The sequence below is a fragment of the Python bivittatus genome, unplaced genomic scaffold (genome assembly GCF_059951505.1).
Source record: "Python bivittatus isolate LINGU-HERP-01145 unplaced genomic scaffold, Pbiv_v1 ctg000250_np1212, whole genome shotgun sequence".
Classification (NCBI taxonomy): Eukaryota; Metazoa; Chordata; class Lepidosauria; order Squamata; family Pythonidae; genus Python; species Python bivittatus.
This window is the reverse complement of record NW_028277057.1, coordinates 258,368-271,843: the sequence shown is the minus strand read 5'-3', so window position 1 is coordinate 271,843 and position 13,476 is coordinate 258,368. Positions and strand designations below refer to the sequence as shown.

Genomic DNA, 13,476 nt, shown 5'->3' with positions numbered 1-13,476 from the left:
ATAATGGGCTCACACAATGGTCCAAACCCTAATTCCAGGTTAACACAGAGCAGAATGATTAATGCCTGAACAAACTGTATTGTCTCTTCACATGATGGCCTGATCTAGCCAAGCTTTGTGGCTGAGCCTTCCACAACATGCTGTACCCTAATTCTAACTTAAGTGCATTTTAGCCTGGTCTAGCCTGTTTTCAAACCCAGTCTCATGGGCTCCCAAACTGCACAGAGCAATCAAGCAAAACTGGCAGGTCTTCTGTCTAAGCAGCTCGCATGATAATCCCATAGGGCCATTTTTCACATTACAGACCATTTCAAGACAGTAAAAATAACTTCAGCCCAGAGACTTTTTCGTAACAATGTGCAGCAATGCTGGGGAAGTGTTGTAGTGCTGTATATGTGTGTGTGGGAAGGGGGAGAATCACATTGTTCCTTTAATTCCAAGTATATTTATTTGGAAGTGCGTCCATTTGCGTTTCCCTTGTATCCCCCCCCCTTTTTTTTTTTTTACAAAGTTGACTTTGAGTCTTTGAACCTTAGTTTTATTGAGTCAAACTTAGAATGAAACTCTGGTGTTCCAGGCAGAAAGCTTGATAGGCTGCTACAGTACACAGCTACCTTCCCCTCTCAAGCACAGCAGAAGGATTGAGAAATAGCAGTGCATGCTTAACGGTCTCTGTGCTCTTACACAGTGCCTGGCCACCTTGGAGTTGGGGGGTGGGCAAGATGCGGGAAATGCAGGAAGGCCCTGATGGCGTAACATAAAGTGCCATGTGAGCAAGGAGGCAACAGAACAACCAGAATTGCTTTTAATAAAGAGTCGGTTCCAAGTCTGTTTTCTCCTTCTTTCCTGCTGCTTAGCAACTTCTAACAATGCTTTTAAAATTGATGCATTTCCTATGACATGCCTGTAAAATAGAGGCAAGTGAGCAGACTAAGTATCTTTAATGAAAGAGGTAGAAAAGAGATGGAGAAAGATCTTTGACTGTGCGGGATGGATTCTCAAAATAGAGCCATTGCTGGAAAATCTGGTCTGCGATTAATCCAGTCGCCACTGCATCGCATACAGAAGTCAAGAACCTTGTTTAAAAAAGAAAAGAAAAGAAGAAAGTGATTCTTGAGTGCAGAATACAACTCATAGTACAGAGTCCTTGTTTATTCACCAGCCTTTATTCACCTGCGTGTCTACGCAGGTATTGTGGGAAAAGTTTAAAAAGTCAAGGTGGCAACTGCAACTCCACAGCGCATGTAAGAAAGGGGTGGGCTCTGAGCCTGCAGTCACAGCTGCCATCTTGATTTCTGACCATTCCTGCATATGGCCCTGCACACACACACTCACATGCAGAGGGAGGGAGAGAGAGAGAAAGACAGACAGACAGACAGACACACAGTATATACATAGTCTTGTTTTTGTTTTCTGCGTTGCATGACCTGAACTGGCTGTTCTCTGTTCCTCCCAGGTAATGTTCACTGAAGAAGATGTGAAGTTCTATCTTGCAGAACTGGCACTGGGACTTGGTCACTTGCATCGTCTGGGAATCGTGTACAGAGACCTTAAACCAGAGAAGTATGTATAGCCCAGAAGCTCATTTACTGGCTTCCTTCAGGATGTCTTACTGGGCAGTGAATTCACATTGGCCGTTGGATGGTCCTACTCAGTGGACAGCTCATGGAACCACTAACTCATCCAAGCAACATAGTTCTGTGGGGATTTTCAGGCTAGAGTAGCAATGCTAGTGGAATGCAATGCCATCCTGTTACATGAGGATTGGGCAACCTCTGGCCTCATATGGCCTCATCCAGCATTTCATTTATGGCCCTCCAGGACCCTGAGATTACACCCCTGTAATTTGGCTGCAAAATGCCCAATTTTGGCAATGCATTTTTGCTTCCATTTTCAAGAAGGAAAGGTGGGAATAGGAGAGATAGGCCTAAGGGGGCTGAGTTATTCTTGTCCTCTCCCATAGCTCCTCCAGAACATGAACAATGACCCCAAAATGGGGAGATTGTGGGGTTTGAGGTGCTTGAGTGGTTTGCCTTTCAGAGACCTCCCACTCCTGTTCCCCTCCTTCACTTCTTTTTGGTCTATGACTGTATACATTTTTAAATTTATTTTATATACATACATACATACATACATACATACATACATTCATACATGCTCATCTTTACCCCCTCCCTCTGCAAAAAAGGCTGAAATATTTTAATTTTGCCCCTTCCAGTGATGTTATCATATTGCTCTTGGGGGCTCTGGGAGATGGGCGAGTGGTGGGCCCTGACCCTTCAGCCATGCCCCCCCCCGTGTTATGTCATAGCCACTTTCTTTTAGCTTCACAGTTTGCCCAACCTGCTTCAGTCTGCCCTGCTGCAAAACAAACATTTATGGGATCACCCCAGTTTGTGGTCCCACTGGAGAAAATACAAGTGAAATTCTCCATCCTGCAAGCCAAGCCTGGGTCTTTGGAAGAAAAGTGTTAGCTCCTGCACAATTCAGCTTTCCCCAAGCTTCTGCCCTCCAGCTGTGCTTCCCTCTTCCTCCCTAAAGATTCCTGACCAGATCATAACTATCGACAATTCCTCTTACTTACTTACTCTACAGGTTAAAATTTTAAGTGTCCCTTTCTAGCATGCATCATGTTTCCTAATACTCAGGAACTTTATTTATTTGCTTGTTAAATGTATATTCCACCTTTGAGGAGCTAAAAGTGGCATACATAGCACTCCCTTTTCCCATTTGTCTTCACAACAATATCCGGTGAGATAGGCTGGGACTGGCCAAAGCATTTAGGGTCCTTATGTGGCTGAAGAAGGACTCGAACCTGGAAGTCCCCATTCCTAGTCCAACACCTTCAACACTGCACCATACTGGCTTTTGGACTGAGAGGAGAGACTGGTCTGAAGTCATGCAGTGGGCCTCTGTGGCTGTAAGGCGACTAGAACCCAGGCCTCCCTGCTCCTAGCCCAACACCTTCATCCAGTGTTTCTCAACCTTGTCCACTTGAAGATGTGTGGACTTCAACTCCCTGAATTCCCCAGCCAGCAGGAATTCTGGGAGTTGAAGTTCACACATCTTCAAGTGGACAAGGTTGACAAACACTACGTTCACCACTACACCACTTTGGCTTTTGGGCTGAGAGGGACAGACTGGCCCCAAATCCCCCAGAGAGCTGCTGTGACAGAGGGTAGATTTGAACCTGGTCAGCCATCTGCTGGGGTTGCTTTAATTTGGGTTGCTAGACTGGACAACAGGTTGATAGCTTCAGTAGCCAACTGGAGATCCTTGCAACTGAACTTGGAAAGTGTGGGCTCTCTTAGGAGGGTTTTAAAAGATTAGGTTCAGACTAGAGATTTTGCTTGTCCCTAATCTTGGTCTTCTAGAAAGGCAGTTGCATTCTGCTTTGGAAGCCAATGTTTAGTTGGATTTATTTGCTGGTTTTATTTAAGCTAGTTTAGCTTTTCTGTTACATTGTTTTTTTCTTTCACAGTATTCTCCTAGATGATGAAGGACATATCAAACTTACAGGTACGCCCTTTCTTGTTGCATTTTGATGTTTCTTGTACTTGATAAAAAACATATCTGTGTCTTTCTCCCTTCCTTTCCTTTCTCTTATTTTCTGGTTCTCTTCTTTCCCCACCATCAATTTACCTTGCTCCCTCCCCAACCCTTGTTTTTTTTGTAGACTTTGGTTTAAGCAAAGAAGCCATTGATCATGAGAAGAAGGCGTATTCTTTCTGTGGAACCGTGGAGTACATGGCGCCAGAAGTAGTGAATCGCCAGGGTCACACCCAGAGTGCAGACTGGTGGTCATACGGCGTATTAATGGTAGAGTTCCCTCAGTCAGCTTGTTGTACCATCTAACTCAGATGCTCTCAGAGAGCTAGCAGAATCTGTGTCTTTAGTAAGAGCCACCAAATGATAAGATAAAACAAATAGATTCACAGCAGTTGAAACCATGAAGCTAAATGCCCACTGGCAAGTGGACTGGAATCAGGAGGTCCAGATGGGCCATTGCCACTGTGGAGACCCTCTCTTGGATCACTCTTGCCGAGAAAGAGAGATTTGAAGAAGGGTATTCAGGGAAGGTGACCCAAGCTAATTTGGTATGAAACCCAGGTTGGAAAACAGGTTGAAATGGATTGCAAGTAAATTGATTTCTCCCCAAGAGTGGTAGAGTTGCATAATTCTCATCTTCTCAAGCACCAACTGGTCAACAGTAAGAACATTCATCAGTGTCACAAGATGCTTTTTTTTTTCTGGAAAGACTGCAGAGGCATTTACTGCTTCCCAGAGCTGGCTGGTCAATCTTTAGTGGTTTGACAAATGGATGGTAGATGGAATCCAATTTTATCCTGTCACTACTAGTTAACATACCTTAGCAAACCTTTCTGAATGTTCTTTGGCAGTTAGTTGCTAGGCAAGCTGGAGCATGTATTACCACAAAAAGTTTACTGTATGGCATGTAAAGATGCAATGGGGGCACAAAAGTTTTTTTGTTTTTTTTTACTACTGTCACGTCGTGTGGTTTTAGGACAACCTGCTTTGCTCTCGGCTTGTCCTGCTTCTGCAACTTCTATGCTTGTTGTTTCCAACTTCCTGGTAAATGATGGAGCTAAACAAATTCTAGGCCAGGTGTAGGCATCCTGTGGCAGTCAAAGTCTAAAACCTCCTCCTTGTTAGTCATCCTTCCTAGGGATGTGGGGAGATTTAGTTCAGTAATCTGGAGTGTTGTAACAAGAGACACGTATTTACAGTAATTATGTATCGTGTGGGTCATTTCTGCATTGCACACAAGGCTATGATGCTTATAGATTGCTGGTCATGTTAAGCAGAAACGTCCCAAGAGCCCTCAGGAAAAATGTCAGACTCCAAGTCAGTATTTCCCAACTTTGGCAACTTCCAGATGTATGGAGGAGCTCCTGGAAATCACAGCAATGGCCGGACTGGCTGGGGAATTCTAGGAATTAAAGTCCACACATCTGGAAGTTTTCCAGGTTAGGGAGCACTGCTCTCGATTGACTGCCTCAACCAACCCTACAGCCTACACTTCACTAGGAAATGATCTGGCTGTAATCCTGGAGCAAGAGGGAAATGCCCCAGACTTTAAGATCAACTACTTCCTCCAGGTCCCCTCCCAAAGGAGGCAAGGTAGGCCTCTACAAGGGGGAGAGCTTTTTCTGTGGCGGGGACACCATTTACGGAATTCTCTCCCCAGAGAGGCTCAACTGGTGCCCGTATGACATTGTTTTGGCTCCAAGTGAAGACCTTTCTATTTTCCCAGGTTTTTTAACTGACTTTTTATTGTATTTTAATTCATCTTGTTTTAGTTTTTGAATGCCTGTCTTGCAGCTGCCTAGTTTACATGGTGTTTTTATTTTGCATTTTATTGCATATGTTTTTATTCAGATTGTATTTTTCAGTGTGTTTTATTGCAAACAGCCCAGAGCACTTTGGCTACTGGGCAGTTTAATTTTTTCAAACAAACAACATAAAATATATGCCCCACAAGAACAACGGGAACACTAAATTCAGAGCCAGACTTCCAGTGTGTTGGACTGAGGAGACATTAGAAAGGGCCGGTGTAGTTACATTGAAGTCCTGAGCTGTCCCCAACAAGGCAGCTTCAGCAGGAGTATTGAAACTCCTTGAATGGTCCTCCTGGGATCCTCCACGCCAGGTCTGAAATCACCTCAAGCAGTGGGGCTGCTAAGTAGCCTTGTGAAATCCTTTGGGTTGTGGAAGCCATCTGCAATGCCAGCAAGGACGGTCATTAGCTGAATAAGTGCTGCCCTCTTGTGGCGATTACCTGCAAAGGTGGCCTGGCTTGAAACCACAAATACTGTACCAGTTTTGTAGCACCATGTATCTGGTATGAACCCCTGCAGAGGAGAAGCTCCTTTGTAAATGGGCCTTCTGTTACCTTTAGTCGGTTGACTGGAAGAGCTGGCAGCAAGGGACACTTCCTGCCCAGCTGACCCTTTGTGCATGGAAGGTCCAATCTTCTGCTCCTCTCAGAAGAAGACAAGACAAGTCAAGCAAAGCGAAGCGAAGCGAAGTGAAGTAAAGCTGTTCCTTGTGGCCATTCCCCCAAATGAGAGTGGTAGCAGCAAGAAATATCTGCCTGCTCCCAGGCTTGATGGATGTTGCCCTTTCCTTGCAACCACCTCCCTCCTTAGTTCTCCACCCAGGCAGGAAACTAATAAACAGAATTCTTCCCTCTGCCCTCTGTTTCCAGGAGACAGGGTGCCAGCCCTTCAAGGGAGGCCCGGTCAATAAACAGATGCCACAAGGATTCCAGGAATGCCTTTATATTGTTGCTGGGTAGAAGAACAGGAACTTGAAAGCCTATCCAGGTTTCTCTCTGTCCCTCCTTACACTAAACAAAATCAAGGTGTGGTTGTTTTGAATTTTTCTCACACTTGCTGCAATCTCTGGACTGTGTAATTGTTTCTTGAAGTCCCTCCTTCATGGATCTCTCCTCTCTTCCCCAAAGTCAGCTCTAAATTCCTTTGCGCAGGGAAAGGACGAGCACCTGTGTCTGGACAGTGAGGATTGCTGATGTTCGTTCTTTCTCACGGGCTCAGCTTGGCTTGCTTGCTTGCTTCTAGGGGAGCTCTGTAGCACATTCGGCTGCAGCAGCTGCCAGTGATGGCAAACTCTTGGCATAACTCACGTGGACGTTGCTACAACTCCGCATTGCTTAGTATCTCCTGCAATTGTTTTTTTTTCCTTGGCTCGATTATTACATTTTTTGCTTGACTGCAGTTTATTCACTGATAAAGTTCTGAGCTATCCCTTCCTTATGCTTGGCAGGTACTCACAAAGGAGCAGGAGCTGCAGTAGCCTGCTGAGTTTTAAGTTGCTTTCCTTTTTTTAAAAAAAAGTTTCATTTTTCTCTTGCCATTTGAGGCCTTCTTGCCTAACCTCTTCCTTCTTAACCTTGCAGTGGGGATGCCCTGAGAAATTCAAGGAGGGCCATTCATGAAATTTCTGCAAACAGAATTAGGGTTAATTAGGCCTTAACTATTTTAAGGAGACTGGTGCCTGAGACAAATATACCAATGGCACAGAAAGGAAGTGGTACGGCCTGGTCATCTTTTGTCCTGACCAATAAGAAGGGTCCTTCCCATCTAGCTAGCCAGGGTGAATGCTAACGCTGAAGTTATTTTGGCTCTGTTGCTTCCTTGGGTGGCAAAAGCGACCTTGGACATGAAAGTCAAAAAAAGCAAATAAAATGATGTTAAGTGTTGTTGCTGGAATTCCCTGGTTCATGCGTGTTGATCTCCTTGTGTGTTGTTCTTTGCAGTTTGAGATGCTGACAGGGTCCTTGCCGTTCCAAGGAAAGGACAGGAAGGAAACAATGACACTCATTCTTAAGTGAGTCTGGTGGTCTCTCAGCATGCAGACCCCGGAGAGGGTTTGCCCCAGGTTGACCCCTGGTTGGTAACTAGTGTCTCTTTGGAAAGAAGTGGAAGCGGATGAGTTATCTGATGCTTTTATGCACTTACACCTGTCTTTGTTGTCCTTCTGAGCTTTAATATATTTTATGATCTATATAGTTAAAAGAAAAAGTGAACTGATAGGAGGAGTTTGAAATGTTTGCTTTAAAAGAAGCCAATATGATCCCCATGTCCCTCCCACCAAATTATTGATTGGCAACCCCATGGCCACAAAATGGTGAATTCATCCCAGCTGTACTCATCTTTAAATACTAATAAATCTTTCAACTCTTATAACAGAGAGGTTTGATGTGTGTAGAAAAGCTATAATCCTCTCCAGCGGCACAGCAGGATGGAAAGGTGTAGGCATCATGGTAGTTATGGCTGCCAGTGTACCTTGGCATCTGCCAGACTCTTCACTGTACTTGACTTTAATTTCATGAAATCTATTTATCTACTGATGTGATGCAACAACCCCCCAGCATCATCTTTGTTTCTGAGGATGTGCTGGATCCTACAGACTGTACTGACTTTCTTAGAAGGTAAAATTGAAGGGTGGCCTCAGCCCAGTGCTTTGTTTTTTGGAGGGGGAGGAGAAAAAAAGTTGAGGTAGATTGATAAAAACCATCCTGGAGCTGCTAGAGAGGGTGAGGTTTCTCTTTTGTATATATATGTTTTATAACTGGATGCACCTGACCATGGGAGTCACTAGGTGAATAGGCAACTCCCTACCCTGATACAGGTGGAAAATATCACTTGATTAAGAGATGAATTTGCTCCAGGGACTACAAACTATGGGCCCTGTTTTGCATTCCTTAAAAGCCAGGCCTTTGAGGGGCATAATTTGGAGCCTCTTGGCTACTTCAACAGCCTTGGTTTGTACCAAGTGACTATTAGGCCCTTTGATTCTCAAAGCAAGAGAGGTCACTGGCCTGTTCGAAAATGGAGGTGCTGCAGGGTTTTGTTTTGGTCACTTATGTCTGGTTGCATACTTCTGCGTGTGTGTGTATCTATCTATCTATCTATCTATCTATCTATCTATCTATCTATCTATCTATCTATCTATCTATCTATCTATCTATCTTTTCATTTAGAGCAAAGCTGGGCATGCCCCAATTTCTGAGCTGTGAAGCCCAAAGCCTTCTGCGAGCCCTTTTCAAGAGGAACCCAGTCAACCGGTTAGGTAAGACGTTTGTGCTAGCCTTGCATCTGAGCATACGTGCAACATGCCCCCTCGCGCAGCAATGGAGTCAGATGCCCTCGGTGGGTCTTTTAGCAGGTTTTCTGTATAGCGCGACACTGTTAAAACTTGTCGAAACTGAAAACAATCAAGATGCTGAGTCCTGGCACCCAAACAAGAAGGGTTGTGCTGCTGGGGTGGACATGCACGTTCTTTGCTGTACGTATGCATCAGCCTGAATGCACCAACCCTGTGTTGTGTGTAAAACTTGTCCGAAAGAGTACGCCTTGCCTTGCAGGATCTGGTCCAGATGGTGTTGAAGAAATAAAGCGCCACTCTTTCTACTCCACCATTGACTGGAATGTGAGTATTGGCTTCTTTGGTCTGTTTTCTGCTTCACTGGGTAAAATCTTAAAATTCAGGTTTCAACAACAGGACAGTATACAGATTTGGCTTGTTTATGGAGCAAACCATGAAAGAAGCAACTCTGGTTATGCTGGCTGTTTCAGGGAACTATAGGTCTGAGCCCATAATGTGTGAATTTCTGTGGCCTTCCAAACTTTTGCAGGTAGCTGACCAATTAGATCCCAGCTTGGTGTCTTCCTGATGTCCAAACTGATACCACCCAATTACTTGGGCACCATTTCCATGAAGAACTAAGCCTGTGGCTGAATTTTTTTCTGCTTTTCCCTCTTTGGCACTCTGGGTGCATCCAGACCCTGACCTAACCCTCCTATTTCTGCATTATTTTTCATCCTCCAGAAGCTTTTCCGTCGAGAAATCAAGCCACCGTTCAAACCTGCTGTGGGCCGCCCAGACGATACCTTTTATTTTGACAAAGAATTTACCTCCCGCACACCCAAAGGTTTGTGCTTGGCTTTTAATAACTACAAGACAGTGTATGTACCTGTATGCATTCTTGGTCTATGGACATCATCTATGGACATCTTGTTCCTAGGACATTGAAATAGCCCTTGCCTCCATTTGTAAATCATTTCATTCATACCCATGGAGAATCAGATTCTTGCCTGATGTGAACTTGTTCTTTCACACATTTCTTCTGGGAGCTTTGCTCATGGATTTTTTACATACGTCAGGTCCAGCAGCCAGATTTGGGATCCTGTGCGCTCTCCCAATATAGAGAAAAGGTCTCTGTATCAGAAAAAGGGCATCTCACAAGATAAATATAATAGGATGCATCAGGATCAGCGTTTCTCAACCGTGGCAGCTTTAAGATATGTGAACTTCAACTGGCTGGGGAATTCTGGGAGTTGAAGTCCACATATCTTAAAGTTGCTAAGGTTGAGAAATACTGCTCTGCATGATTCTTTCCTTTCTATACAGCTCAGATTAGCATTTCATGTTCCCACAGTTAATGGAATTGAAGAAATAGCAGACATGGAAAACCTATGGCTCTCCAGATGTTGGACTCTCACCTTCAAGCCAGCATTGGCAGTGGTCAGGGGGAAGGGAGTTGGTCCAAAACACTGGGTTCCTCATCCTAGTCTTTGTGTCTCAATATTAGAGCTGGCTAGCACAGTGTTTTTCAACCTTGGCAATTAAATTTTTTAAATTATTATTATTATTAAATTTTTCAACTGCCCATCTCCCCCCAATGGGGGAACTCTGGGCAATTCACAATAAACATTAAAAACATAAATATATATAAATACATAAAACATTAATTAAAAACATTACTAAAAAGGAGGAGAGTCCAAGAGGATGAAAAATCTGAGGCTGAAGGCAGAAGGCCTCTATGGGGCTAGCCATCCCCATGCTTGAGGTATTCCCTCCCCTCCCCACCCTAGGCCAGGTGGCAGAACCAGGTCTTCAAAGCCTTACGGAAGGCCAGGAGCATGGGGGCTAATCGCACCTCCGGGGGCAGGATGTTCCAAAGAGCGGGGGCTACCGCAGAGAAGGCCCACCTTCTAGACCCCGCCAGTCAAAGTTCTTTCACTGAGGGGGTCCGAAGCATGCCCTCTCTGTGTGATTGGGTGGGATGGGTTGAAGTCATAGGGGAGAGGCGATCCCTTAGATAACCTGGTCCCATGCCATGTAGGGCTTTAAAGGTGATAGACTTCAACTCCCAGAATTCCCCAGCCAACATGCTTGAAAGTCCACGCATCTTAAAGTTGCCAAGTCTGAAAAACACTGGGCTAGCATGTCTTATTGTAGCTCTGTCTTTTGGGGAAGGAACAGCAAATGGTCAGTTCCTGACATGCTGCGGTTCCAATGAGTTGAGTTCTAGTCTTTTCTGCCTTTTTTGTTCCAGACTCCCCTGGAATTCCACCTAGTGCTGGAGCCCATCAGCTCTTCCGAGGATTCAGTTTTGTGGCCACTGGATTGATAGAGGATGAGAAAGCTAAATCCCCGCCTATCCCTTTGCATTCGGTAGTTCAGGTAAGGAAAGGCCTGAGAGTTCTTGAAAAACACTTCAAAAGCTGCAGGACTCTCCCTGGAATCCTTGCAGGGTTTATTCCTAAATCAAGCAACAATTTGCATGCCATCTAAAGTCACATGGAAGTTGTCTGTTAACTTAGCAAGCACGCGTGCGTACATGAACTTATCGTTGCCAATTTATGTATCTGTCAAGATGATTTGTATGCATTCTACGTAAACTCTGTGAATTTCAACACACTATTTGCATCTGATGGATCTAACCTGCTCCAAAGCTGCTATTTGTCCTGGGACGTTTAGTGCCAATTTAGGTTAGTGAGGAGGGGAACTTTAATTGGGAAAGCAGTCTGGGAAAACTATATGAAAACAGTATATACCCAGCCTTACCTGGGTTTCTCCATCCTGCTTCAGCAACAGAGAGACTTTCATAAACTTTGTGTATAGTCTAGCAAACCTGAATTTTCCTTATTGTCTTTCCTTGTAGCAGCTGCATGGGAAGAATCTCCAGTTTAATGATGGTTATTTGGTAAAAGAAGCCATTGGTGTGGGATCTTATTCTGTGTGCAAGCGCTGTATTCACAAGGCAACCAGCACAGAATACGCAGTCAAGGTCAGAATTTTCTCTTTTGCCGAGGCTAAGAACAGTGAAATCTTCTAAAATCTCACAATTAGTTTAAAAGGGATGCCTCCTTGTAGATATAATGAAGGGGAGCAAAGTTGGAATTGTGTACACAGGAAAGTCTTAGGCTCATGTCACTGTATTTGCAAATCTTGGGTGTGAACTGATGTAACCCCAGAGTTGAATGAGCTGAAAAGTCCCTGATTTCACATCTCACCACAGCCACGTTAACTGTACAGGCATCTCAGGTTGGGGGGTAGATCATAAAGTGCACATCATTGTGCAAATGATGTTTTACATGCCTGCATCACACATCACACTGTCCTTCCTATATTTCCAGGAATTTAAAAAAATATTGTAGAGTTTTTAGAATTACATTCTTTTCATTCTGCCTTTCTTGCTACTTTTATATTGATGCTGTACTTAATGTTATGAATTAAGCCTTTTTATATTGGCTTAATTTATATTTTATAGTATGTTTTAATTGCTTTGTACATGCCTCAAGACTATGATTATTGGGTGGTCTAGAAGTACAGTGAATAATTAAGCAATAACACCTTGCAGGGATATTGGAGAGATTGCAATTAAATATATATGCCGTGTTTTCAACTTTCAAACATAATCTAAACTCTAAAAATGGCTGTTACTTTGTAGTAAGAAAGCATATACTTCTTGCAGGTTATAGACAAGAGCAAGCGAGACCCCTCAGAGGAAATTGAGATACTCCTACGGTACGGACAGCACCCAAATATCATCACGCTGAAGGATGTGAGTGTCATAGCAGAATAGAGCTAATCGATGGCCTGGGCTTGTGGGGGAAAAAGCAGTTGGAATACAAGTATTTGTTCACTCGTGATTGGAGCAGGACAGCAGATGAGAATATTTGTAGTTCATCAGTGAAAAGTGTAAACCTGTGGATAAACAACTCTTTGCTCTCTTTTTCACTGCCACATTAGATCTGCTCACAGCTATGGGCTCTGCAGATTAGTGGCCTCGCAGGATTTGTAGAAGACATACACTTTTTGAAGCTGTGTTCAGAGGCAGTTCTGAATTCTTTCTTGGTGCCTGCAACAGAGCCTCCTCTTTGCAGGGGGTGCGTTGTTGAAGTAGAAGAGAACAGAAAACAAGCAGGAGTTACAAAGAGTTGACCCTTTGTGTATGGTGCCCTAAAAAAGGGTAGTCCACCTTACTTCTGCTGGCATGCCTGCCAATTCTGATTCAGCATGATACTGCTAGAGAGAGAGAGGCAGGCAGCTGTTTCATAGCCTGGACCTCGTACATGCCAACCCCAAGGTTGTTGAGATGCTGTTCCTGACATTGTAGAGCAAATCTTGATGCTGTGCAGAATTGCCTCCTGTGCAGTTTCCGGGCCTCACGCTGGAAGTATGTGAAGTTGGTAGACTTGTAAATGGTTTGGGGAAAGTTAAGTCATTTTTCTCAGACCTACTCAGAAATATCCATTTGGCAGGTGTATGATGATGGCAAACATGTTTACCTGGTGACTGAGCTAATGAGAGGTGGGGAGCTGCTGGACAGGATTCTCAAGCAGAAGTGCTTTTCGGAAAGAGAAGCGAGCTCCGTCCTACACACGATCTGCAAGACCGTGGAATATCTTCACTCCCAAGGGGTAAGTAGGAGATGCTGGCAAGAACTGTCCCCCTTCCCTGCGCCTCTTGAGGAAAAGAGGCAGGAGTGTCTGGAGGGCATTTGGTAAATAAATAAATAAATAAATAAATATAAACGGTCACAAAGTCAAGATGACGGCTGCAATGGTGTGATCAAAGCTCTGCCTGCTTTTTATGCGTATCAAACTTTTATGTGCGTGGCCCATTTTAATTTGTTCTGCA

General features: G+C 44.2%; 1 protein-coding gene across 5 annotated transcripts in view; it reads left to right on the top strand.

Annotated features, from left to right (window-relative positions):
* RPS6KA1 (ribosomal protein S6 kinase A1) overlaps positions 1-13,476 on the top strand; it is a 95,913-nt gene that overhangs the window by 70,274 nt on the left and 12,163 nt on the right. For all 5 annotated transcript variants that reach the window (XM_088140909.1, XM_088140907.1, XM_088140908.1 and 2 more), the window contains 11 exons: positions 1,457-1,563; positions 3,482-3,519; positions 3,677-3,819; positions 7,301-7,371; positions 8,528-8,616; positions 8,912-8,976; positions 9,376-9,478; positions 10,886-11,013; positions 11,495-11,620; positions 12,308-12,397; positions 13,098-13,256. In XM_088140909.1, the coding sequence (XP_087997035.1) occupies positions 1,457-1,563; positions 3,482-3,519; positions 3,677-3,819; positions 7,301-7,371; positions 8,528-8,616; positions 8,912-8,976; positions 9,376-9,478; positions 10,886-11,013; positions 11,495-11,620; positions 12,308-12,397; positions 13,098-13,256 (1,119 nt within the window). The remainder of the gene's footprint in view (positions 1-1,456; positions 1,564-3,481; positions 3,520-3,676; positions 3,820-7,300; positions 7,372-8,527; positions 8,617-8,911; positions 8,977-9,375; positions 9,479-10,885; positions 11,014-11,494; positions 11,621-12,307; positions 12,398-13,097; positions 13,257-13,476) is intronic.